Source organism: Aotus nancymaae, unplaced genomic scaffold, assembly GCF_030222135.1.
Source record: "Aotus nancymaae isolate 86718 unplaced genomic scaffold, 86718_ANA_hifiasm-v0.15.2.pri h1tg000083l, whole genome shotgun sequence".
Lineage (NCBI taxonomy): Eukaryota > Metazoa > Chordata > Mammalia > Primates > Aotidae > Aotus > Aotus nancymaae.
In genome coordinates, this window is record NW_026988498.1 from 8,533,150 (window position 1) to 8,560,821 (window position 27,672).

The 27,672-nt window shown below is 41.2% G+C and overlaps 1 protein-coding gene across 1 annotated transcript in view; it reads left to right on the forward strand.

Moving 5' to 3' along the window:
- The window catches only part of CAMK1D (calcium/calmodulin dependent protein kinase ID), a 446,292-nt gene that overhangs the window by 295,780 nt on the left and 122,840 nt on the right, over positions 1-27,672 (forward strand). The window contains exon 3 of the mRNA XM_012443436.3: positions 7,375-7,449. Within this exon, the coding sequence (XP_012298859.1) occupies positions 7,375-7,449 (75 nt within the window). The remainder of the gene's footprint in view (positions 1-7,374; positions 7,450-27,672) is intronic.

Here is a 27,672-nt window from a genome sequence, read left to right on the forward strand (position 1 = left end):
TCTCCTCTGCTCTTCTTTTGTACTTTGCTTTTTCTTTTTTTAAGTTTTCCTCGTTTCCCATGGTTTTAAAAATGTGTGGATCCTTGAACTGGGGAACATTAGGCTAGAAGGAAAGATGTTAGTCTCACTTCACAGAAGCATGTGTACTCGGTAGCAGGCTGACCCTTTGGATCCTGATGTTCCCTTACAAAGCTTGGGGGCTTTGAATGGGGCTGACTTATATATTCAGTGTCAGTTATTTATTTATTTTTTGCATGAATTAATTTTAAAATGTTTTCTTGGCTTTTTCTGGAGTTTTCTTGCTTGGCTGTCAGTTACCGTGTGAGCAGACATCAGCTTCAATGCCCATGTGCTGCTTTCCCTGTCAACTTTACTATCTCTGCCTGGACCCACTTCCCTTTATCCGCTTCTCTGCATTATTGGAGATTTTGGAGGCTTTCTCACAGGTTGCCGTATAAACCATTACCCTCTGTATATGGAGGCTTTCTCATAGGTTGCCATATAAACCATTACCCTCTGTGTATGGAGGCTTTCTCATAGGTTGCCGTATAAACCATTACCCTCTGTGTATGGAGGCTTTCTCACAGGTTGTCGTATAAACCATTACCCTCTGAGTATGGAGGCTTTCTCACAGGTTGCCATATAAACCATTACCCTCTGTATATTGAGGCTTTCTCATAGGTAGCCGTATAAACCATTACCCTCTGTGTATGGAGGCTTTCTCATAGGTAGCCGTATAAACCATTACCCTCTGTATATGGAGGCTTTCTCATAGGTAGCCGTATAAACCATTACCCTCTGTATATGGAGGCTTTCTCATAGGTAGCCGTATAAACCATTACCCTCTGTATATGGAGGCTTTCTCATAGGTAGCCGTATAAACCATTACCCTCTGTATATGGAGGCTTTCTCATAGGTAGCCGTATAAACCATTACCCTCTGTATATGGAGGCTTTCTCATAGGTTGCCGTATGAACCATTACCCTCTATATATGGAGGCTTTCTCACAGGTAGCCATATGAACCATTACCCTCTATATATGGAGGCTTTCTCATAGGTTGCCGTATAAACCATTACCCTCTATATATGGAGGCTTTCTCATAGGTTGCCGTATAAGCCATTACCCTCTGTGTATGGAGGCTTTCTCACAGGTTGCCGTATAAACCATTACCCTCTGTATACAGATGTGTCAGCTCATGCTTGCTTTGGGCCTGGTAAATGATAAGTGATGAAAATTACGTTGAGGTTCTTTTTATAACCTGAAATTACTTTCAGTGACATTATTATGGCTTTGAATTATGCACATTTCAGGACAGTTTGCTGTTTGAGAGTGAACATCCCTTATGTATGAAGAGCCTCTTGGCCATGCTTTGGAAAGACTGAGCGTTGACCTGCTGGGATGTCGCTGTGCAAGTTGGCAGAGTCTCCATTCTCCATTTGCCTGTAACTGACATCTCTGCCTCTTTCCTCTGTTCACTTGATTCTCTTTTTTGGTGACACTAGCAGATACAGGCTGAGGAGAGCCTCTTTCTAATTACTCCTGGACTTCTCCCTGTTCTAATTACTCCTGGACTTCTCCCTGTTCCTTCTGCTTTTCAACATCTCTTTTTCTGATTGAGTTTGACCCACTGGAATTTCATCTGCTAGGATGTTTACAACCAAGTGTCTTGAGTACATCCGCTGGATTCAAGTTAATTCAGCAAATCTCTGCACCCACAGAAGTGGATATTATATTGTTAATGTTGGCATTAATACCTTGACTTTAATTTTATAGAATTAATACCTTGACTTTAATTTTATAGAAATAACTGAATTTAAATGAGCTCTTGGATATTCTCATAACTCAGTTAATATGAAGTTATAGTGTAATTGCTTTAACATGGGCTTGGGAGTGCGAATAGACTTAGATTGAATCTCAGGAATAACGATGAGTTCTGCGATCTGGCAATACTTAGCATCATGGGATCCTAGTCTCCTTCTTCATTTTCTCCTCTTTTAAAAATTTGGGAAAATAATGCCTCCTTCATAGGCTGGTTGTTAATAGTAAGTGAAATAATTAAAAATAGTACAGTTTAACACATTGTTAACAATACATGGTATGATAAAACAGCTATGGAAGCAAGGCCCAACAAAAGTTACAAAATTAGCTCATCACTAGGTTTAGATTTTTGATATCCCAGGGGACTGAGGAAACTGCACTTATCACGGAAGAGTCACAGCTGAAATGTTTGAGAAAACAATGTAAGCGAGGTTGTCAAAATTCCCAAACATATAAATTGCGGAAGATGAGAGCTATAGACTGGAAAGCTTGACTTCAATGCACAGCAAAATTCTGGAACAGAAAATTAAGCAGATGGTTTGTGATCATTTAGTAAAGACTGTAGTGGTTGCTAGGAGCTAACATGGGTTTACTAAGAACAAATCTTCCCAAACATCCCATTTCCCTTTTAAATAGTATTATGTGCTGTGTAGAGCTGAGGAATTCTACTTCTGCAAAGCATCTAATTGTTTCCTTATGGGTGGAATGGTAAAACACAGGCTAGACGATAGTACTGCCAGGTTTGCAGCCAGACAGCAATGGGAGCCAGCTGATTAGTGGCATGGTTATCTTGATGGGGGTCTCTGGTGGAATACCGTGGAGCTCTGACATGTAACCTTGCATTGAAAATTTTAATTAGGAATTTGAATGAAGACACATGGGATGGATATGTACCAAGTACACAGATGGCCCAAAGTTGGGAGGGATAATAAGAGCAATAGATGAGGAAATCAAGATTCACCACACTGCTGATCATTGAAACGCTGCATGGAATCCGTAATGACTGGATTTAATGAAGCTAAAGGTGAAGGCATTAAGCTCTCACAATATCAACCCAAGTAAGAAATGAGATTGCCTTTGGGAGAAGTTCAAATTAAAATGATCTGGTGGTTTAATTGGCCCAAAACTTGATACTCACCAATTAACTGTGTGCCATGCTCTTCTTTTGGCACTGGGGTGACAGCAGTGAAACAGTCAAAGGTCTCTGCCTGTGTGGAGTTTATATTCTTTGTATGCCAGTGGTTAGGCAGTGGCTAAAAACTATAGCAGTGGATTTGTTAGGTTTTATTGGTAGAAATCTAACATCCGGCTCATGATGGTTAATAGTTCTCTTTTACTATTTAATACCGTATTTATGATACCGTATTTTACCCCGGGATCAGTGTTTCCGGATCTGAATGCTAGAGTCTGGACAAATGAGTGATGATAGAGCAATGAGAGGAATGTAAACCATATTGTAGGAAGATTGGTCAACAATGAGAAGACTAAGCAGAGGCATTATATCCCTCAAATCTGTGCAAGATAGATGGGAAGAAGGTTTAAGCTAGTTCTCTGTTGGTCCTAGGACTCATTACTGGTTACCAGGAGGCTGATTTCTGGTTAATGAAAGACAGACAACCTGAGAAGTGTTCTAGCTCTCACCTGCATGAGCGCCAGGAGGGCTGAGACTGCCTTTCTCGTGTCTTATTCTTCCTCTAAATTCAGAGTACCTAGGACTGTGCCTGGTACCTGGCAGGCATCCAACAGATATTTGTTGAATGAATAAGGAAACTGAAATTTAGCAATACTTGGGATGTACTTCAACTGAAAAAAGCATTCATACAATTCAGATGTAACTGTGTGCCCTGCATGTTCTCTGGCCACTCTTCATATAATCCCATTCCTCCTATTTCCCCAGAAATCTAGGCTCTTTAACTCTCAAATGAACTTGACTAAAAGAAAATGTTTGTGACCATGTGATTGATTACAGTGGCAAATTTAGCATGAAATGAACCTTTGCATGGAGTAAGTCCTCAGTTAGTGTTCGTGCCCTAGTCCTAAATGCATGGGTGGTCATATGGCATCTTTTGAAAATAACTCATGCACTAAAATAATGTTAAAACTTTACGTTCAGCTTTTGCATATTGTAAGGAATGTGAGGGTGGAATAAAGTACCTGAGAACAGATGTGGGAGGCCAGAATAATTTTTTTTTTTTTTTTTTTTTTTTTACTGTGTTGAACAGCTCCAAGTTAATTAAACCACTTTTCTTAAGAGAGATGAAGAGGCCATTTTAGGATTTATTTGAAATTTCTCAAGTATGCTTATTCAAACATTACTCATTCCAGCTCAACTCCCATCATCTTCTTGAGGCCTTTGCCATAATTCTGATCCATTCGGGGCTCTGGTTTCTCACAGCTTAAAGGCAATTCTACAGAATTTAGCATTGGATTCCTTTCTAATTTCTTCCTGAGTTTCTCTGCTTAGGTGATAAACTTACTGATGGCAAAACTTTATTTTTTATTTTTCTTATCTTCTTCCAGACACTTAGCAGAAACTCAGGAAATGACAATTGCTTGATCGCTTGATTGGCTGATGGAGAGATATTACTAGTTAAGGGGTCTTTCCAGCCACTGTGAGACTGACATTTGGGATTGTTCCTGCTGTGTGCAGTACTTCTCTGGAATGCTCCAATAGATTAAACTCCCTTGCAAGCTAGCGCTCATGTAAGACATGGCAGGTTAAATAGGCTTTAATGTCTCTATCCTATGTATCAAAGGAGGGGACTGTAGGCCTAATTTATTGGGGTCCGCTACGTTGGCTAGGCAAGTGCTTTGTACAGAGTTGATTCTTTGCATATCGTGGAATCTGAATTAATGACTGAACTCTGGGGCGCAGACAGCCTTCTTGACTCAACCTCGAAGGCAAGCTAGGGCTGCTGGTGCCAATCTCTAAACCCAGTTTAGAGATTGAGTGATTTATGTAAGCAGAGTGATTGGATTTAGCACATGAAAATACAGTGTGCCCGGTTACATCTGAATGTCAGCTAAACAACCATGCAGTACTTGGGATGTACTTAAACTGAAAAAACATTCACCATTTTGCTGCAATTCAGATGTAACTGTGTGCCCTGCGTTTTCTCTGGCCACTCTTCATATAATCCCCTTCCTCTAGGCTCTTAATTAACTCTCAAATGAACTTGACTAAAAGAAAACGTTCGTGACCATGTGGTTGATTCCAATGGCAAATTAAAACAATTTTTCCAAAAAGGGAAAATCTATGTGATGTCTACTTTTTGTGGGCCTCTTCTTTCAGGTATATCTAATCATGATAACGCCATGATTTGTAGGATCTTGGTAATCTCAAGTTAAGTTCTCTTGGTTTCCTTAGTGGCATCGTTTATTTGGTTCATATCTTGTTCAGGCTGTGCAGAAACCATGGCTGACAAATAATTAGATTCTATTCTTTGGAGTCGGGTGGAATGTGAATTTAGTATAACCTATTGTTTTAGCTCCTGCAAAACAACTGCATTAACTACTACAAGCTGTAGAATTCAAAGGAAAGCCTCACCAGTCTTTGTTAATGATCTTGTTCTCTTTCATCTCAAAAAGAAGATAGTATTCTTGTTCGTTTTCCACCTTATAAACTTCTCTTTGTAGGGAAGACATCACACACTTAGGAAAATGGTTTCCGTTTTCCTAACTAAATAAGGCTTCTTGCTGCTTACTGGCAGCAGCCTTTCAATATCATTCATTCATTCAGCAAGCGTTTATTAAGCAGATCTGTGCGAGGCACCAGGAGCAAATGTGTGAATAATGTAGTTCTTGCTTTCAGGAGGTTCACAAGAATCTGCGTGTTATGTGCTTGTCTTTAAATGGTTCAGCAGTCATTTCAATGAGAGGCTTATGGTAAGAGCTAATTATCTCCTTGAGTAATGAAATAATTTTTTCTCTCAAATGCTTTAAATAATATCAAGCCTTACATTCTGAGCAGAAACTGCTCTTAATGGATAGTGCCAAGGGCTAGAACTCAGCTGTTTCCTTCTGCCCTGGTTCTGTAGTTAGAACGTGGTTAATTCACAGTGGTGTCTGCAGATCAGCAGCACCAGTATCTCCTGGGAGCTGTTTGGAAATGCAGCCTCCCAGGCCCCAGCCAAACCCGCTGATTCAAGGCCTGCCGTGTAGCCAGATCCCAAGACGGTTCATTTGCACCTTGAAGTTTGAGCAGCACTGGTCCAGTACAGTATTTCTCAAGCTCTAGTTAGCACTTGTAGATTATCTGAGCACCTTATTAAAATACTGATTCCTGGGCTCTGCCCTCGACTTGTATACTCTGTGCTTGTCGTGGGGCCTGAGAATTTGCATTTCTACTAAGCTCTTTGGAGATGCTGGTGCTGCCCCTATGAGAACCACACTTTGAGTAGCACTGATCTAGTTTGCTTGGGAAGCTGAAGTGACATTTGGTAGTGGGGTGGGGTGGGGGGGATATGAACCCCAGTGAGGGAGTCAGGTTGGTTTTTTTGTTTGTTTGTTTTGAGACAGAGTCTCGCTCTGTCACCCAGGCTGGAGTGCAGTGGCACAATCTCGGCTCACTGCAACCTCTGCCTCCTGGGTTTAGGCGATTCTCCTGCCTCAGCCTCCCGTGTAGCTGGGACTACAGGCACCCCCAGCTAAAACTTTATGTGTGTATATATATATATATATAATTTTTTTTTTTTTTTTTGAGACGGAGTCTTGCTCTGTCGCCAGGCTGGAGTGCAGTGGTGGAATCTCGGCTTACTGCAACCTCTGCCTCCCGGGTTCAAGCGAGTCTTCTGCCTCAGCCTCCTGGGTAGCTGAGGCTACAGGCACACACCACCAGACCTAGCTATTTTTTTTTGTATTTTTAGTAGAGACGGAGTTTCACCATGTTGGCCAGCATGGACTCGATCTCTTGACCTTGTGATTTGCTCACCGTGGCCTCCCAAACTGCTGGGATTATAGGTGTGAGCCACCGTGCCTGGCCTTTTTTGGTATTATTGGTAAAGATGGGGTTTCACCCTGTTAGCCAGGATGGTCTCAGTCTCCTGACCTTGTGAACATGTCAGAGAAACGTCCCCTGGAACATATATATTCTCCAGTGTCCCACCAGGTCTCCCTGCTCCCTGGAACATAGGCCTGTCATCGGGGACAGATTTTCGTAGAATAAAGTGGTCAGGCGAGTCTGTGATGGCCGCTGGGAGACAACAGAAGAGGGAACAGTTCTGCCCAGCGGCCCTGCGTCTGAGTTGCGCCCTGTCGGATAATAGGATGTGGGCAGGTTGGGCCCATTTCTGGGATTCACAGGAAGCATCAGTAGTTAATCCACTATTGCTAAACTGTAGGGTATTGAGGCTTAGGAACGAAGAGGAGTGGAGATCGGGAAGGACTGTTAGCAAATGGGTCTGGAACAAGTCTGGGGACAAGATTGTGAAGTGTGAAATGTTTTCGTTCAGGAGTTGTGGCTTCTGTTTTGTAACTTGTTGCTACAATGCTGTCTGTTTTAAAAAGTTTTCCTTTCTGATTAAACTTACTGTTTTGTGTGTCTATTTCTTTTTCAGGATTAAGCATGAAAACATTGTCGCCCTGGAAGACATTTATGAAAGCCCAAATCACTTGTACCTGGTCATGCAGCTGTAAGTACCTCGTTTGGTTGATGAGTTTTGAACCAACTTGCAAACTCCAAGGTCTAAAGAGGCCAGGTGGGAAAAGAAATGATTTTAGTGGGCCAGGTAAGGCAGGAGGGAGCTGGGAGGCCTGTGGGATACTAGAGAAGCCTGTATCCAACCGAAGACAGTGGGCTGCATGCAGGAGTCTACAGGCCTCACTTGAACCAGTCTGCAGCTGCTGGGCTAGACTGAAAACCTAGAGCCTTGACAGTGAATCTGACGTTCTGTATTGCTTTCTGATATGCCAGGGCCAAATGTGGCTGCCTGAAGACACTTCAGTGGGCCCACTGTGAGGTACACTTTGCTCCCATCTCTAGGAGAAACTCCCACCCTTGTCCTCCTTTCCAGGGATGCCGGGGGAGGGAAGCAGATGGTAACTGCCTGCACCCATCCCTTCCTTTCCTTGTACTCTTCCTTTGACAGAGAAGAGCGCATGTGATTGAAATGGGAATTCATGCCAGACATAAGAGAATAATAATTGGCATCAGACCATGGCATTATCCCCTCCTTAGGTTATTGTTACATTCCATTAACACTGGAGATTACCAAAGGAGGGAAGAAATCAGAAAGCCAGATATTCAAATAGAGACTTTACTTGAACGTGTGTTTTTACAAATTTCAGCTGAAATTAGCCTCCCTGCCTGCATAAATGCTTTACTCTAACTGGTATGATTCCTAGGAATATCCCAGGGCTACATTTAGTAGAATTAACTGATAGAAACTGTGTCAGAATATTATGCTTTAACCATTGCTGAATAAATAAATGCTGGAACATTAAATGATTAAGTTTAATGACAGAGGAGATTTTTGTGGAAGATCATAATATAGACTTAATTTCATGATTTATTAATGATTTTCAGACTTTGGATTGTCAAGGGTATGTTGAATGGATGATTAGGCTAACAATTTATTTTCCATAGATTCTTCTTTTCCTCATGAATGTTTAAACAACACATTAACTTGGGGTCTTATTAGAATGCAAATCGATGTTCATCAATGCATTTCGTTATCCTTTCATTATCTTCAAAATATTATTTGTAGGTTATGATATTTTTGTATAAGTATTTTAAAGCTATCCGTGCCAGAAGCGTATGTGTATTTCTCTCTGTCAAACGGCAGTTCTAGGTGGTGACTGGCAGTTTTAGAGATTGGTATGTTAGTCAGCCATGATATGAGTCAAAGGTTTTTGACTGCTTGGTTCCACGTTAACTCTCGAATTACCTAAGTGTAATCTTTTCTACTTCCTTGCTCTTCTGTTTGCATTACAATTTGCCATATTTCTGGTTTTTCCTGGAGATCACTGGTTCTCCCCAGATTTGGAAACACTCCCTAGACGTCCGTGTGACTTTGTTTTATGTGAAGCCTGCTCTGTAAAGATGCCAGCACATCCCTTTCTTGTCAAATACTGTTGCCTAATTGGAAGATGATGAGATTTCAGTGGCAGGCAAAAGCCCCGCACAATGTTCACTGTGCATTTCGGTGTGTGCTTTTTCTTATGGTAATGCAAAAATGAATACTCAGATCCAAAGCTACATGGATCTATTTGTTTAAGTTTTGTGTTTATGGAACTATAACCAAACATCAGTCAAAGCACCCCAAATGTGTAACTCTCAGCTCTGCCTCTTACGAGCTGGGTGAATTGGGGCAAATAACTGGGTTTCTCTGAGTATCAGTTTCCATAGTAGGAAAAAACAGGGATAATAATAATATTCACATTAGAGGATTACAGTGAGTAGTGAAGGAGAAAAGTGTAGGAAGTAATCTCACAATAGTAGGTCTTGGGTACACGTGGTTTCTCTATGGATATCTGTATCGTTTCATCCCTTTGGCCTTACAGATGTTCTTTAATTTTATGAGGTAAAGTTCAAGTAGATTTAGAATTTGCCTTTCTAAGCAACTTGGGGTTGTATACTACCAACAAAAGTTATTGCCAAAATGGCTTGGCATAAAAACATAAAAATGTCTGGAACAAAACCAACCTCAGAACAAAGCCTGGAAGTCATATGAGGGCATTGCTATCCCTGCCCCTCTGTGAGCTTTTCTGTCAAGGAATTCATCCCTCTTTTGTGTTACAAAAAAAAAAAACCCTCATTGGCCCGGCACGGTGGCTCACGCCTGTAATCCCAGCACTTTGGGAGGCTTAGGCAGGTGGATCATTTTAAATCAGGGGTTCAAGATCAGCCTAGCCAACATGGTGAAACCCTGTCTCTACTAAGAATGTAAAAATTAGCCAGGTGTGGTGGCAGGTACCTGTAATAGCAGCTACTCAGGAGGCTGAGACAGGAGAATCTTTTTGAGCCCAGGAGGCAGAGGTTGCAATGAGCTGAGATCATGCCATTGCACTCCAACCTGGGTGACAGGGCAAGATTCCATCTCAAAACAAAAAAAAAATGAAAAAACCTATCTCATTAGTATGGACCACACTCATCAAGAATTTTTAGTAATTCAGAGAGGAATTAGGATGCATTAACCATTGGGGGACCTTGTATGATATTTGTCAGGCAAATTAATCACAAAATCCAGTTTAGAGGCAATGAATGTTTGAATTACCTAAGGGAAAAAGCTACGTATGTGCAACAGTAAGCGGTTCAGAAGCTCTGTTTACACAAAAAATTAGATATGCTAATTTTAAAATATTAAATTATATTGATTCTTTCATTGGTTCTCATTACTTTATAAAAATCAACTTTATTGAGGTATTATTTACATACAAGTGACTGTATCCATTTACATGGACAATTCCATGGTGAACGTGAGAGAATCATACCCATAAAGCCACCACCACAGTCAAGAGAGAAAATTTCCACGTCACTCAAGACTCCTTGGGCCCCTTGGAAGTTTTTTCCTCGTTCATGACCCTAGTCAACCAGTGACCTACTTTACTTACTAGAAATATATATTTTTTTTTTGAGATGGGGTCTCGCTCTGCTGCTCAGACTGGAGTGCAGTGGCGCCGTCTCAGCTCACTGCAACCTCCGCCTCCTGGGTTCAAGTGATTCTCCTGCCTCAGCTTCCTGAGTAGCTGGGATTACAGGCATGTGCCACCACGCCTGGTCAAGATTATTTTATATTGTATAAAACATCATATAAATGGACTCATATGTACCATTTTGTGTCTGGCTTATTCACTCATTATTTTGACATTCATCCATGTAGCATGTCTCAGTGGTTCGTTCCTTTTTATTGCTGAGTAGTATTCCAAAGTTATGGATATTTCACATTTTTTAAACTTTTGTATTTATAAATACTTGAGTGGTTTTCAGTTTGGGGGCTCTCATAAATGAAGTTGCTGTAGACATTCATGTACAGGACTTTGCATGCATGTATGTTTGAGTGAAGATCTAGAAGGCAAATGAGTGGGTTATATGGTAGATGTTGTGTTCAACTTTTTAATGAACTGCCTAACAGTTTTCCAAAGTGGTTGTACCATTTTGCATCTTTTTGCCCAGCAGTACATGGCAATTCCTGTTGCTCTACATTCTTGCTAGCCCTTGAGATGTTCACTTTTAGCCATTCTGATGGGTGTTTGGTAATATCATAGGATGGTTTTAATTTGCATTTCTTGATGATGAATCACGTTGATCATGTTTTTATATCCTGATTGGCCACGTGTATATCTTCTTTTAAAAAGTGTCTGTTCAAATCTTTTGCTCAATCTTTATTGGATTGTCATCACATTATTGGGTGGCAAGTTCTTTATATAGTCCATACTTTGTCAGATACATGTAATATGAATATTTTCTTCCATTTTGTAGCTTTTTTTAATGATGCCTTTTAAAAAATTATTGAAATATAATTTATGTACTATGCAATTCACCCACAAGGTGTACAATGCAAGGTTTTGTTTATAGTCACAAGGTTATGCAGCCATCACTACAACCTAATTTTAGGACTTTTCGTCTCTCTAAAAGAAACCCCATACTCATTAGCAGTCACTCTCAATTCCTGTCTCCCTCAGTCCCTAGCAACTGCTTATTTTTCGTCCCTATGGATTTGCCTATGTTAGACTTTACATATGAATGGGATTATATAACATGTGATCTTTTGCAACTGGATTTTCTCTCTCAGCTTCTCATTACTTTATAAAAATCAACTTTATTGGGGTATCATTTACATACAAGTTACTGTATCCATTTAAATGGACAATTCAGTGATGAACGTGAGAGAATTTTTGCAAGGTTAGTCCATACATGTATCAGTGCCTCATTCCTTTTTATTGCCAAATAATAATTTATTATATGGCTCTATCACATTTTGTTTATTTTTCAGTTGATACACATTTAGGTTGTCTCACGTTTTGGCCAATATGGGTAATGATCAGGCATTTTCACGTACGGGTTTTTCTGTGGACGTGCTTTCATTTCCCTTGGATATATACCTAGGATTGAAATTGCTGGGTCAAATGGTAGCTCTTTTTTTTTTTTTAACATTCTGAGGAATCACCAAACTACTTTCCCAAATTACTGTACCATTTTACAGTCCCATGAGCAACCTGTGGGGATTCCAACCTCTCTACGTCCTCACTGACACTTACTCCCTGTCTTTTTGACGATAGCCATCCTGTGGGTGTGAAGTGGCACCTCAAGATACCAGTTTGTATTTTTCTGACAACTAACAATTTTGAACATCTTTTCCCATGTTAGCCACTTATATACCTTCTTTGGGGGGAGAGAGAGAGAGAGAGAGAGAGAGAGAGAGAGAGAGAGAGAGGTATTCAAATCCTTTTTTTAAAATTGATTTATTTGTCTTTGTCTTAAGACTGCCTTATATATTTTATATGCAAGTCTCTCATCAGACATATGATTTGCAGATGTTTTCCCCTATTCTGTAGATTCTCTTGTACTTTCTTGATAGGATCCTTTACAGCAGAAAAGTTTTTTTTTTAACTTTGAGGTAGTCTGGTTTATTTTTCTTTTGTTGCTTATGTTTTTGGTGTTATACTAAGACACTATCCCTAATTCTTAATGGTACCTTTTGATTAAGGAAAGTTTTAGTGGTGATAAAGTTCTTTTTTTTTAGTGGTGATAATATTCTTTTTTTTTTTTAATGACTTGTGCTTTTTGTGTCCTGTGTTAGAAGTCTTTGCCTATGCAAATAAATTTTTCCTCTGGACGTTAGACATTACATAATTCTAGCTTTTCCTTCCCTCCCCTTCCTTCCTTCCTTCCTTCCTTCCTTCCTTCCTTCCTTCCTCCCTCCCTCCCTTTCCCTCCTTTCTTTCCTTTTCTTTTCTTTTCTTTTCTTTCTTTTTTCTTTCTTTTCTGACAGTGTCTTGCTCTTTCGCCCACGCTGGTGTCCAGTATAATCTCGGCTCACTGCAACCTCCACCTCCTGCGTTCAAGTGATTCTCCTGCCTCAGCTTCCCAAGTACCTGAAGTAGCTGTGATTACAGGCACGCACCACCATGCCCAGCTAATTTTTTTTTTTTTTTTTTTTGTATTTTTAGTAGAGATGGAGTTTCACCATGTTGGCCAGGCTGGTCTCAAATTCCTGACCTCAAGTGATCCACCCACCTTGGCCTCCCAAAGTGCTGGGATTACAGACGTGAGCCACCATGCCTGGCCAACTTTACTAACTAGGTATATTTCATGATCAATTTCAGATTAATTTATATATATGGCATAAAGTAATGACAATATTCATTTTTGTCATAGGGATATCCAATTTTCAGCATCATTTATTGAAAATAGAAAATAAGTCTTTTGGAAAAATAAAAGCCTTATTAATTGCCTTAGTATCTTTGTCAAAACTGTTGACAACATATGGTGGGTTAATTTCTAGACTGGTTGTTCTGGCCCATTCCTCGAGATATCTGTCCTTTTGTCAGTACACTCTGTCTTGTTTTGTTTTGTTTTCTTGGAGACGGAGTCTCACTCTGTTGCCCAGACTGGATGTCGTAGTGCAGTGGTGCGATCTTGGCTCACTGCAACTTCCATCTCCCCAGTTCAAGTGATTCTCCTGCCCCAGCCTCCCAAGTAGCTGAGACTACAGGTGTCTGCCCAACACACCCGGCTAACGTTTTGTATTTTAGTAGAGACAGGGTTTCACTGTGTTGCCCGGGCTGGTCTCGAACTCCTGAGCTCAGGTGATCTGCCCACCTCGGCCTCCCAAAGTGCTAGGATTACAGGTGTGAGCCGTCACACCCGGCACACGCCATCTTGTTTACTGTAGCTTCATAGTCAGTTCTCATCATCAGTGAGTGTAAGTTCTCTAACTTTGGGGTTTTTTTTTCCTTAAAATTGTTTTGACTATTCTAGACTATTTGTATTTTCATCTAAGTTTTAGAATACACTTGCCTTTTTTAATGCCTGTGGGAGTTCTGTTTGGGCTTATATTGAATCTGTGTATCAGTTTGAGAACAATTGACAGCTTAAAACATGTAGCTTTTTGATTAATAAACATCAGTCTTTTCATTTTATTTGAGTTTTGCTCTCGACGTTTTATAGTTTTCAGAATGTAGGTCTTCATATATTTATTTTATTCTGAAATATTTTATTTTTTATTCTATTGTAAATGGATTTTTATTTCATTTTTCCAGTTGCTTGCTGCTAGCATATAAGAATATAATAGGTTTTTGTGCATTAGCCTCTGACCTTGCTAAATTCACTTACTATTTCTAGTGTTGTTTTATGGATTTCTTACCATTTTCTCTCTCAATAATCATGTCATCTGAAATTTACATTAATTCTGGTTGGTCCCAAAAGGAATTCCATTTGGTAAAACTTTGATGGTTTAGTTCTAAATATTAAGTGTATTTTAATGGCATAATAATATGTCTTAAAATATTTTATGTCAGATATTTTGAAAATTCAAATTAGCATCTCTTATTCCCTTTTTGCCTCCATTAGTTATTTAAATGAATAGAAAGAAAAAAGCAAGACAGGACACCCTGGATATGTCAGAATATAACACTATTGGGAAAGTATTGGATTGGTTTTTGGGTTTTGTAACCTGTATTATTTTTGGTTGCTGTATTTTTTGTTTTTCTTTGGCAAGGATCAGTGGTTTATGTTCTTGAGAATCCATCTCTTTTTCTTTTTTTATTAAAAAAATTTTTTTTAGTAGTTGGATCTCACTCTGTCACCCAGGCTGGAAAGCACTGGCCTGATCATATATCACTGCAGCCCCCGACTCCCGGGCTTAAGCAATTCTCCCACCTCAGCCTCCTGAGTAGCTGGGACTGTGGGCATGTGCCTCTATACCTGGCTAATTATTTTTACTTTTGTAGAGATGAGTCTTGCTGCGTTGTCCAGGCTGATCTCAAACCCCAGACCTCAAGCAATCCCCAGTCTCCCAAAGCGTTGGGATTACAGGTGTCATCCACTGCCCCTGGCACCCATCTTTTCTGTCTGGGTCAGTGAGAAAGTAGAAAGAGGTTTTGTTTTTATTTTGCTTTTGTTTGACTAAAGAGCTTAGAAAGTCTTTAGTTTCTAAATATATGGGGAGGATCTAAAACACCACATTTTAGAGGACTGTATTTTACAGTGTTTGTGCCTTGGAAAGTTTTAGTTTCCTAGGCAACAGCGTCGTGGACGCTGAGACACAACAGGGGATGGTCAGCACCATAATTTTATTACCTATCTAATTGCTCTTTCAATTCTGAGTATTGCGGTAGATTCTACCCCCCACCCCATGCTGCTGCAGCAAAAGAGACTTAATTGTTTCCAGAAGTCTATATTTAAATTTTATTTGGGTTTTTGGGAAAATGCTATTTTTTTTTTCAGAATTCTGTGTTTGGAACATTCTTCTTTAGATAGTAGGAAGTGGAAGTCATTACGACATTGAGAGAAGTGATAAATGGAAAGTCAGTTAGTTTGGAATTTATTTCTCGTCTGACTTGTAGATACCAGTCCCTGTATTTGGAGATGAGAAAGGACACCATCTCAACTCCTCCCTCCTCACAACTCTAACAACTTAGGCAGTAAAATAAACTTCAGGCTGATACAGTACAAAGGATAGATCAGAAAATACTTTTTCAAAAGAAACAGATTATATTGCTGTTGAATTATTACGTATTTCCAATAAGACTTATATTTCCATATGTGGGTAACTCCTCAATTTCTGTCTCCAGCCTGGAGCCCTGGCCAGAACTCTAAGCTTGTATATCCAACTGGCTTCTCCGCAGTCGCACTTGGCCAGGTAATAGGCATCACTCACGTACCAGATCCAAAGTAAACTCTTGAATTTTCCACAAAATCTGCTTCTCCTGCTGTCTTATCTCATCTTAGCAAATGGTAACTCTGTTCTTCCAGTTGCCCAGGCCAAAAACCTGGAGTCATCCCTCACATACCCTTTTCTCTTAACACCCAACAATCCCATCCCTGTGGCCACCAGCTTCAGAATTAAAACAGAGGCAACCACTTCTGATCTCTGTACCTACCACCCTGTTCCAAACCACCGTATGAAGCTTACCTCTCTTCCCCTAATCCTGCCCCGATGCACTGTTCTTTTTTAGTGTGTTAGCCAGGTCTTATTACGCCTTTGTTGAAAAACTACCATCGGCTTCTCATCTTCGAGTCAAAGACAGAGTTCTTACGGTGGCCTGCATGGCCCGGTGTGTCCTGGCCTGTGAAAACCTCTCTGACCTCCTGTGCCACCTTTCTCTCTTTCTTTTTTCTTTTCTTTTCCTTTTTTTTTTTTTTTTGAGACGTGGTCTCACCATATTGCCAGGCTGGAATGCAGTGGCTCAATCTCGGCTCACTACAACCTCTGCCTTCGGGTTCAAGCAGTTCTCCTGCCTCAGCCTCCCAAGTAGCTGAGATCACAGATACCCACCACCATGCCTGATTACTTTTTGTATTTTTAGTAGAGACGGGGTTTCACCATGTGGGCCAGGATAGTCTCGATCTCTTGACCTCGTGATCTGCCTGCCTCGGCCTCCCAGAATGCTGGGATTACAGACATGAGCCACTGTGCAGCTGCAGCCTGACTGGCATCCTTGCTGTTCCTCAAACATGCCAGGCCTGTACACCATGGGGCCCTTGTTTCTGATCTTCTGTCTGCTGGAATCACTTACCTTAATGCTATCATGGAATAAATGAAATGCTAGAATTTCTGCCAACTGTCACCTGTTCATTGAGATATACCCCAGCTGCCCTGTATCAAAATAGCAACTCCCGCCACCACCTCGTGCACACGTACATTAATGCCCTGTCCCCTTCCCCAGCTTGCTTTCTCTCTGTAGCGCTTGTCACCGTCGGAAAGGTTGTCTCTGCTTTGTTGTCTGCTGGAACAGTGCTTTCACATTATGCAAGGCACTTAACAAATGCTTAATTGATATGATCATTTAGGAATGGAATAATGGTTCACATATTTCTTTACTCATTTAATCCTTACATAAACTCAGGAGTTACTGCTATCCTAATCTTCCATGAGGAGCCTGAGCAGAGAGGTTGGATCATTTACACTATCAGTGAGCAATCCAGTGTATATACCCTTGACCAGCCTAATACAATACACTGATAGCATTTTCCAGGAAAAAAAGAACCTTGTAGTACCATTAATGTGAATAGGTCAGTTTGCCTGGAAAATGTTATTCGTTATGGTTCAAGAAGTGTTTTCAGGCTGAGTGTGGTGGCTCACGCCTGTCATCCCAGCAATTTGGGAGGCTGAGGTGTGTGGATCATGAGGTCAGGAGTTCAAGACCAGCCTGGTCAAGATGGCGAAACCCTGTCTCTACCGAAAATATAAAAATTAGCCAGACATGGTGGCAGGTGCCTGTGATCCCAGCTACTCGGGAGACTGAGGCAGGGAATTCCTTGAACCTGGGAGGTGGAGGCTGCAGTGAGCTGAGATCACACCACTGCACTCCAGCCTGGGCGACAGAGTGAGATTCTGTCTCAAAAAAAAAAGTGTTTTAAAAGGAGAGCTAACTAGAAAATATCTTATATTGTGTGGTGGTTTGTGAGAGGCGAAACGTTTACTCAGCAGTATCACAGGAATTCACTACAACAGTCTTACTCTATTTACAACAATCATCATGTTTATTTCTTAAATAATTTTTTACGAATGTTGTGAGTTTTTTTTCTCACCAGTGTTATGATTTCCTGCTGAGCTTGAAAAACTTAAGGATGAAACACACATTTTTTAAAGAATATTAATTTGCTTCCTGGTACCCCCAAGGCATGAAAATGTATCAGCTTCCAAGAGAAAATGTGGTCTCTCTCCTCTGTTGGCTTGTGCAGGAAGCCGTTCGCACAGTTCCCTGTTTGTGGGGGTCACCGCTGTTAGCTGTTGTGTGGATATTGTATTCATAATTCATACTCTGTGTTCCCAGAAACAGTTTTAATTAGAACACAGATTATTACTCCCAGTAGCCTTCCGTAAGTAGCCAAGCATAATAATGAAGAAAAAAATGTTTCTGAATATGATGCCTTAATATATTTACATATAAATTACCAAAATCTTATCTTTGTTCACAGCAGATACTAATTGAACATCTAACAGTCCTGTGGTTTCTGTTGAGCACTGGTGGGTGGGAAGGGGTTTGGGGGATACAGGCAAGACACAGCTGATGCTCCTCAGTAGCGCTGCTTGTAGAGAGAGATCGTAACGCTCCACAGTTGCACTCCTTGAGGTCAGTGCAGGGCGCTCTGGGAAGAGACACCTTAAATAGAGGGGGGTTAAGAGTCAGCCAGATGGAGGTGCTGCCTCCAGGTGGGTGGCTGGGCTCCAGGGAGAAGCGTCGATACCACCACAGGGTTTAGGGAGCCTGGGAGGGAGGAAGAGTCTGTGAGGGGCTCAGTCTGAGGGGCTTTGTGAAGAGGGCTGAATCTGTGAGGGGCTCAGTCTAGGAGGGGTTAGTCTGTGAGGGCTCAGTCTAGGAGGGACTTTTTCTGAGAGGAGGGCTGAGTCTGTGAGGGGCTCAGTCTGAGGGGCTTTGTGAGGATGGCTGAGTCTGTGAGAAGCTCAGTCTATGAGGGGCTTTGTCTGAGGGGAGGGCTCAATCTGTGAGGGGCTCAGTCTGTGAGGGGCTCAGTCTATGAAGGGCTTTGTCCGAGGGGAGGGTTCAGTCTGTGAGGGGCTCAGTCTATGAGGGGCTTTGTCTAAGGGGAGGGCTGAATCTGTGAGGGGCTTAGTCTGAGGGGCTTAGTCTGTGAGGGCTCAGTCTATGAGGAGCTTTGTGTAAGAGGAGGGCTGAGTCTGTGAGGGGCTCTGTGAGGAGGGCTCAGTCTGTGAGGGTTTGATCTATGAGGGATTTAATCTATGAGGGGTTTTGTCCTGTAGGAGTTCACTCTGGCTAGGATCCGGGGTAATGTAACATCTTGGTGGGAGTCATGGCTGGAAACACCAGCAGAGACTCAGTCTCAGTACCTCTGTTGCCACTGCTGCTGCTTTGTCCTCCTCCACACTAACTATTGAACAGACTTTGTTATTTATTTTTCTGCCACTGGAAAACCTGCTGATATATAAAAGACTTAGTTAAGAACATAAAGAAAAAAAAGAAAAGGCATAATCGGGAGCCAGTCTTACAAATTTCAACTCTTAGGAAATTGCCAATATATAATCATGTTTGTTGAGGTCTTCTTTTTGAATGTAAGCATTTATAGCTACAGATTTTCCTTTTAACACTGCTTTTGTAGCGTTCCATACATTTTGGTGTGTTGTGTTTTTATTTTAATTTATCTTAAGATATTTTCCCTTGTTGTTTTTCCTTTGACCCAATGGTTGTTTAATACTTTGTTAATTTCTGTGTGTCCATAAATTGTTTAGTTTTCCTTCTACAGTTGATTTCTAGTTTCTTTTTATTGTGATTGGAAAGATACTTTGTATGATTTCAGTCTTTTAAATATTATTAGCACTTATTTTGTGGTGTAACATATGGTCTGCCCTGGAGAATGTTCCACATGAACTTGAGAACGGTGTGTATTCTGCTGTTGTTGGCTGAAGTGTTCTGCATGTATCTGTTAGGTCCGGTTGTTCAACAGTGTTGTGCAAGCCTTCTGTTTCCTTATTGGTCTTCTGTTTGGTTGTTCTATCCATTATTGAAAGTGGGGTGTTGAAGTCTCCTACTGTTATTGTACAGCTGTTTCTCCCTTCAATTATGTCAATGTTTGCCTCATACATTTTGGAGCTCCAATGTTTAGTGCATGTATGATTAAATTTGTTACATCTACTTGGTGAATTAACACTTTTATCAATATATAATATCCTTCCTTGTCTCTTATAACGATTTTTGACTTTTTAAAATCATGTTTTTAATCCCCCAAAATTTTTTTTTTGATATAGAGTATCACTCTGTCACCCAGGCTGGAGCGCAGTGGCACAATCTTGGCTCACTGCAACCTCTGCCTCCCAGGAATTCTCCTGCCTCGGCCTCCTGAGTAGCTGGGATTATAGGCATGCACCACCACGCCCAGCTAATTTTTGTATTTTTAGTAGAGATGAGGTTTCACCATGCTGACCAGGCTGGTCTCCAACTTCTGACCTCAGATGATCTGCCTGCCTCAGTTTCCCAAAGTTCTGGGATTACAGGTGTGAGCCACTGCACCTGTCCCGATAATTTTCGACTTAAACATTTCACACTACTTTTCTAAATACCATCTTACCCATTTTAGCCAATATGGGTGACACGCAACATCTTCCATCGAACATCTCATGTTCTTAAAGTATGTACAGTTTAAAAATTCCATACATTATATGAACAATTGTAGCATTTTTGAAAAGTTAGATCTATTCACTAATAATCAAATTTATGAAGTCATAGAAAGTGCATTATGAATCTGTTCCTACATAGAATATAAAGCATCAATTTCAGAAACCGTCCATTTATTTACTTACATATTATAAAGATATTTATTTGATTTAAGAATATATGTAATATCATAAAGACAGTAAGATGGGGCTAGTGAAATTTTTTAAAAATGCAGATAGTATCACCATGGACTTCATTGCTTCTGATTCCCTAGTAGATAAAAACTTGGGGCTTATAAAAAGAGCACCTGTGCAGTAATAAATTTCAGGATATATCAGATTAGGCATTCTAGTCTGAGATGCACTTGGGTTGCAACTCCATTTGATGACTTATTACAGAAATGGCGCTCTGCCCCAACCAAGCGAATTTCCTCATGCCCTGCAAATGCAATGCATACATTCCTTGTTTGAGTTTTCTCTCATGTCACCCAATTTCTGTTGTTTTTGTTGTTTTATTTTTTTGAGACGCAGTCTCATTCTGTCGCCATGCTGGAGGGCAGTGGTGCGACCTTGGCTCACTACAATCTCTGCCTCAAGCGATCCTCCTGCGTCAGCCTCCCGAGTAGCTGGGACTGCAGGGGTGCGCCACCATGCCCAGCTAATTTTTTGTATTTTTAGTGAGATGGGGTTTCCCCATGTTGGCCAGGATGGTCTCGATCTCTTGACCTCATGATCTGCCCACATTGGCCTCCCAAAGTGCTGGGATTACAGGCGTGAGCCACCGGGCCCAGCTGTGTCTCCCAATTTCTATAATGCTACTTCCACTCCTTTCAGTCATCTAGACCTTCTGTCTTTTACAGCACCACAGCAGATAATCCCTCATAGTCCCACCCGGGCTTCTTAACACCTATCTGCCTGGAGCACAGCCCCACCCTGTACCCCAGCATATGCCCCTGGCTGATCTTCATCATCCTCTCCTCAAGAGTGTCTCCTTCACCAGGGCTTGCCCTGTGATACTAAAGCATGCTGCGTCATCCTCAAGGGAAGCAATCATTGTGAAGTACAGTTGCTCCTCTCTAAAATATAAGCTACACATCCTCTCTCATCCCAGAACCCCCAGCCACAGAAATTTTCTCTTTCCTAAAATTCTGTAACATCTTACATCTGTACTGATCATAATGCATCATCAGATTTATTCATTCACTCACTCAACAAGTATTTATGGAGCTCGTACCATGTGAGAGTTGAGGCTAGAGGTGTAAACTGGCTTGTGCTCCCATTTGGAAGATTTTTGCCAGGCATCTGGAAAGAGATTTGGGGTAGATCTTGCAGAGTTTATATAGGAAATTAATTTAGGAATTTTTTAATTGGTAAGAGCACTGGATGGACTGGAATAGAGAGCCACAGTCTAGGCTTCCATCTGCCTCTGCTGAGGTCTGCGATAGCTCAGCGCCTGGCCTCTCTGGGTCTATCTATAAAGTAGAGGGCTTCGAATTGTTGTTTGTTTGTTTTAAACAGGCCTAAGGTTTCAGGTCTAAAATTCTGTGGTCTCATGTTGTTGTCATCCCCATTTTCTCAGTGTAAATCTCCATGAAACAAGCACAGATGTTAGAAATCCAGTTGTTGGGTTTGCTGTGTTTGCTAGCAAAGTCTGTTTCCTGAGATGGTGCTTCTAAAACTGGATCTCATCTCTGAATCCTTGGAGGTTTATGGATAGCGCGTGTCAGTGATGATGCTGGCGTGGCAGCCCCAGTGAATGTATGAAATTTGGTGTTTCCCATGAGGAAGAAGGGGAGTGGCTGGGATTATTGAAAGGCTGTCTGGTTCCGGGTTTGAAGCAGGCAGTTAGAATTCTGCTAGATCCCCTTTTGCAACATACATCTTGAAGTAAGAAATCCTTGCTCGTGATCACTTGTACCCAGAAATTTGAGGTTATAGTGAGCTGTGATGATGCCATTTCAATCCAGGCTGGGTGACAGAGTGAGACCCTTTCTCCAAAAATAAAAAGTCTTGACTGCACTTCGGCTCAGGCCTCATGCTCTGTTGCTGGCCTGCCTTCCTTGTTTCTGCCCCTGCTGGCCCCTGATCACTCTCTTTCTTACATTGAGGGCTTTGGTGATCGACTCATAGATTTCAGCTCCTTCCCCAGCTCTGCTGCCAGGAGGATCACTATGTCAGTGTCCACTGGACAACCCACACATCATAACCATTTTCTCTCCTGAAACTCTGTGGTTAAACAGCACAACCCCACAACCACACTCTAGAGTGACGTTCCCCAGAGCTGCTACAGCTCTCTCATCCTGATTGCCACCACTGGGTGTCTGCCTTCAGCTTACTTGACTACAACCCCTTAATTTCTTATTTCAATGCCGGTTCTCTGATGCTTTGAGAACTCCTAGTGCCTCCCCCAATCCTGTGCTTCCCTCTCTAGCCAAACCTCTTCCACCCTCCCCGTGATCACTCTCCTGCCGGCATCTTTCCTTCTTTGCCTGCTGCGTTCACTCTGCAGATGCGACACTTGACCGCAGTGCAACTGCCTGTACCCTCCGCTCCTGCAGCAGGGCTGCTGGGTCCTGTGGGGGAAACCACGTCGTCGGATGAGTGGCAGCTGCTGAGAACTGAATGAAATGAAATCCCAGCCCATTCCTCAGCACCATTCTGCTCTCTTTTCCTGTGATTTTTGTTAGATCTTCTTTTATTTCATTTATTCCAAATATTTATTATTCATTCTAAGCTAGCCGCCCCATAGTCTTTGAAGAAGTACCATAGGAATCAGTTTAGGTGAACTAACACAGTATCAGACTTCTTTGTAAACAAATCCCTCCCATTTTGGTGTGTTGGTGAAAGAACAGTTGGGAAGCTTTAATCGAAGTATGCAACAAATTAAATGCCCCAAACAGTAGGTTTTCAAGTAATGTAATGAATAGTAATTATTGAAAACGAAACTCGAAATATATTCCTACAAAAGAAAGAAAGAAAACAAGTGGAATGATGAGAGCTTAAATGGTGTGTAAGAGTTGCTTCTGACATTCTGTACTTCCGCCTTGTGGAAAGTGTCTTTGTGGTGCCTCTATTTTTAATTGAATAATTTTATATCCATACAGCAATGGAAAGAGATTGAGAAGGCTGATTATTTTGCAGTATCCAAATTTGGGGAAACATTAAATCATGAATGGTGACAAGGTTTATATGTTAAAATTATTTATCAAAGAAAAGTAATACCTGTCAAAGAAAGGTAGCGAAATAATAGTGCCTCTACAAATATTTTGGATTATATATATATTTACATAATTGGATTAAATCCCTTAAATACTTGGATAAAAATTTACAATTTAGAATTTGCTCATTTAGCAAGATTTGCTGTGAATGTAAGTATTGCAGCAGTTGTAGAGAGTACTTTCCAAGTTACAAATATTCTCATCAGTAGAGAAGAATCACTTGAAGGAGGTGTGGACAATTTACAACTTAGTAATCATCAATGCAACTGTGAAGGGGATGGAAGAACATTTTATGAAAAAATAAAAATAATACATGTTAAAAAATGAATTTTCCAGATATGGGTTTAGAAACATATAAAAAAATTTTGATTAAAACATGTGGGTATGTGCCAAACTAATTATGCTGCTTATGTTACTTTCTGATATTGACATAATCAACAGAAGTTAAAAAAATTTTGCTTCAACAGAAAGTTATTTTAATTTTTGGGAAAATTCTTTTTTTTTCTTTTTTGGGAGATGGAATCTTTCTGTCCCCCAGACTAGAGTACAGTGGCACAATTTTGGCTCACTACAACCTCTGCCTCCTGGGTTCAAGCAATTCTCCTGCCTCAGCCTCCCGAGTAGGTGGGATTACAGGTGCATACCACTACGCCTGGCTAATTTTTTTTTTTTTTTTTAATTTTTTTGAGACTGAGTCTCGCTGTGTTGCCCAGACTGGAGTGCAGTGGTGCTATCTTGGCTCACCACAACCTCTGCCTTCCGGGTTCAAGCGATTCTCCTCCTTCAGCCTCTCGAGTAGCTGGGACTACAGGCACATGCCACCATGCCTGGCTAATTTTTGTATTTTTAGTAGAGATGGGGTTTTGCTGTATTGGCCAGGCTGGTCTCGAACTCCTGACTTCAGGTGATTCAGCCTGCCAAAGTGTTGGGATTACAGGCGGAAGCCACTGCTCCTGGCCATAAAATCCTTTTTGTAAGCCTACCATTATGATAAAAGCCAATTTATCAATTCATAAATTAAAATTTTAGATGTGTTATTACCTTCAGTGTCACTTTTTCCTCTCGAGATGGACTGCTGGATATCATTGCACTGTTGTTCTGCGATAGCACTTCCTGTCTTATTTCACTGTGCTCCTTACCTGGTTTTATCATGATTTCTTCTGATCTCATCTAGTCTGTCTCTTGTAACTATGAGCTTCTTGAAAACAGGATCATTGTTTTAGTATTTTTGCATCCTTCAGGCCCAAGATGCACAAGGCCTAGTACATAATAGGTTCATAGTAAATTATTATGAAGTAAATAGGAATCCAGGGGTGTGTGTGTGTGTGTGTGTGTGTGTGTGTGTAGGACACCCTAACACGAACTTATCTATCAGTACGATTTGTTAATTCAACATTATACCTTTCTTTTCATCAACCCACTTGCTCAGACCCCTAGTGACATCACTGCACTTAAGCCTGGGCGACAGAGCAAGACTCTGTCTCAAAAAACAAACAAACAAAAACAATAGTCATTACTAACTCAGCTGTCCTAGAATTGCGACCTTTGGTTGTAGATACGTGTTAGAACTATTGGGAAACACCAGATGTGCCCAAGTTTCTATATCTTTTACAAGGTCTCAGTGCTAAGGGACTGTGCCTCTCACATTTGAAAGAGCCACCAGGACTCAGTAATAGCTTCAGTATTAAGTTGGGTCAAAGATCTGCCTTCCTAAAAGTACGACTTGCTTCACCGGTAGGAAATTGACCCCAGCCCTTTATGAAGAGCCTGGGCTGTTCATCATCTGTTTCCAGGAATAGTTCTCCAGCTGCTGAATTATGCATATTTTTATTCAGAAAAGTCACCCCAGGCCTTCTCGTTGGTGATTCACTGTCTCCCTGTTTTCAGTCATCCTGGGCTGGAGAGATGGAGAGAGAGAAAGGATGGCATTTTCGAGTGGAAACAAGTCATGGAAGATTAAGGACTGGCGAGCGCCTAGAGACAGACTCTCACTTTCAGAACAGATGAGCGGGCAGTGATGGAGTAATGGGAATTTTTGACTCTTCAGGAAAGTGCAGGAGATGATGAGGCTTAGGTGGGCCTGGTCTGCCCTTCAAGTACAAATTACTTTGTTCCAGCGCTTCCAGACTACAGCTGCCCCCTCTGCTATGGCCCAGAGAGCTGATATATTCACTTTGTAGATAAAGACACAGTTTTCTGGATTAGAATCACAATCGCTAGAGTGACAGCCTTGAAATGTGCAACTACCAGTTGGAACAGCAGGAGTTGCACGGGTTCAGGATGTTTCTAAGTTTCTTTGCTGCTCACTTTGGCCTGTTTGGAAGTTAACATTGTTTTCACGTTGACAGTCACATCATCTATGCCAGGTACATGTTTGGGATTATGCCCTGAATAAGGTTACTTTGTACGTGCCGATATGGAATGATTGCAAAGATAAGATGTTAATGAATAGTGCTGTGTGTGGCGTTACAGTAGTATATACTTTTCTTCTTCTTTTTTTTTTGAGACAAAGTTTCACTCCTGTTTCCCAGCCTACAGTGTAATGTCACAATCTCGATCTTGGTTCACTGCAACCTCCACTTCCCAGGTTCAAGCAATTCTCCTGCCTCAGCCTCCCAGGTAGCTGAGATTACAGGCGTGCACCACCATGTCTAGCTAATTATTTATTTATTTATTTATTTTGAGACAGAGTCTCGCTCTGTTGCCAGGCTGGAGTGCAGTGGCGCAATCTCGGCTCACCACAACTTCTGCCTCCTGGGTTCAAGCAATTCTCCTGCCTCAGCCTCCCAAGTAGCTGGGACTACAGGCACACGCCACGACGCCCAGCTAATTTTTTTTTTGTATTTTTAGTAGAGACGAGGTTTCACCATGTTGACCAGTTTGGTCTCGATTTCTTGACCTCGTGATCTGCCCGTCTCAGCCTTCCAAAGTGCTGGGATTACAGGCATGAGCCACTGTTCCTGGCCTTTTTTTTTTTTTTTTCGTATTTTTAGTAGAGACAGGGTTTCACCATGTTGATCAGGCTGGTCTTGAACTCCTGACCTCAAATGATATACCTGCCTCTGCCTCCCAAAGTGTTGGGATTACAGGCATGAGCCACCACACCCAGCCATATATACTTTTATTTATGGTTTAAAACAGAGTTATATAGAAACATATCTCCTTATTTGTACAGGAAGTGTCTGGAGGAATATATAGAAAACTGCTAAGGCTCGATTCTCAGAGGGAGGATTGGGTGTTTGGAGTGGGAAGCAAACATTTTTTACTATGTACAGTTGTACTATTTGAAATTTTTACCACATTAAAAAGTTAAACAGGCTCTATTTATACTTCTTTCCATGACTTTAAGGCTTAATTGTAAAAATTGCTTCCCATAAAAACCTTTTGGTTCATAAAAAGATCCATAAAATCCTTTGGTTTCCTCCAGCAGACTGGGTCTTTTACTACCCACGTCGAATAGTAATTGTTTTCCTAGCACCAGTAATTCTCACAGCAGCGAGAGTCAGTTATCAATATGACAAAAACATTCATTTTGCTGGCACAGTCAGAGCCTAAAATCTTCCTCTGTAGAGAGATGTGATTGAGAGAGCGGGGAGTTGCAGGGTTGTGTAATATCATACTTGAAATAGAGACCTGAAGTGGTTCACTCTCAGAACACATTCATTTTTAATATCAGCCTAAGTACTGAGCCCTTAATGACTTAGGTCTTTAATTATCTCACTGAACAATTTATGTTGATTCAGGCAGGACCAGCCATTCTCTTTGATTTATTGATTCTATGCTCAGAAAAAAAAAAAATGACACAGTATGTTTTGACAAAGTGCCTTTTAACACGACGCCTCCTGCGTTGGCCCCGAAACTGTGTGCCAGAAATGTTTACATCTGTTCTCTCCCTACTGGGTTTTACATTTGTAATAGATGAAAAGATGCAGTTTGATTCCCATTTTGACTTTAATATATGATTGTGGAATCTCTGTGAGTTGATGAGCTCTTAATTTTGTTGTAATGTGAAGTGGCTGATGGATGGTCTTGATTGGTGTCTAAATTCTAACTAAATTACATTCTCACATGATCAAATCTTTAAACCAAAGGCATGTGATCAAATCATTAAACCAAAGGCATATGTACAGCTCAGAAGCATCCAGGACGAAGGGTGGAAGGCATTGCACTAGGACAGGAGGCACCATTTGCCACGGTGCAAACCAGAGAACCACTGACTGAAAGCAAAGCCACTCTCTCAATTCCAGAGACAGATGAAAAAGAGGGATGTTGAAGTTCACAGCTGCTACAGGCTGCAGTGTCAGGAATTCTTCCCATCGATGAGCTTTATGGCTAAAAT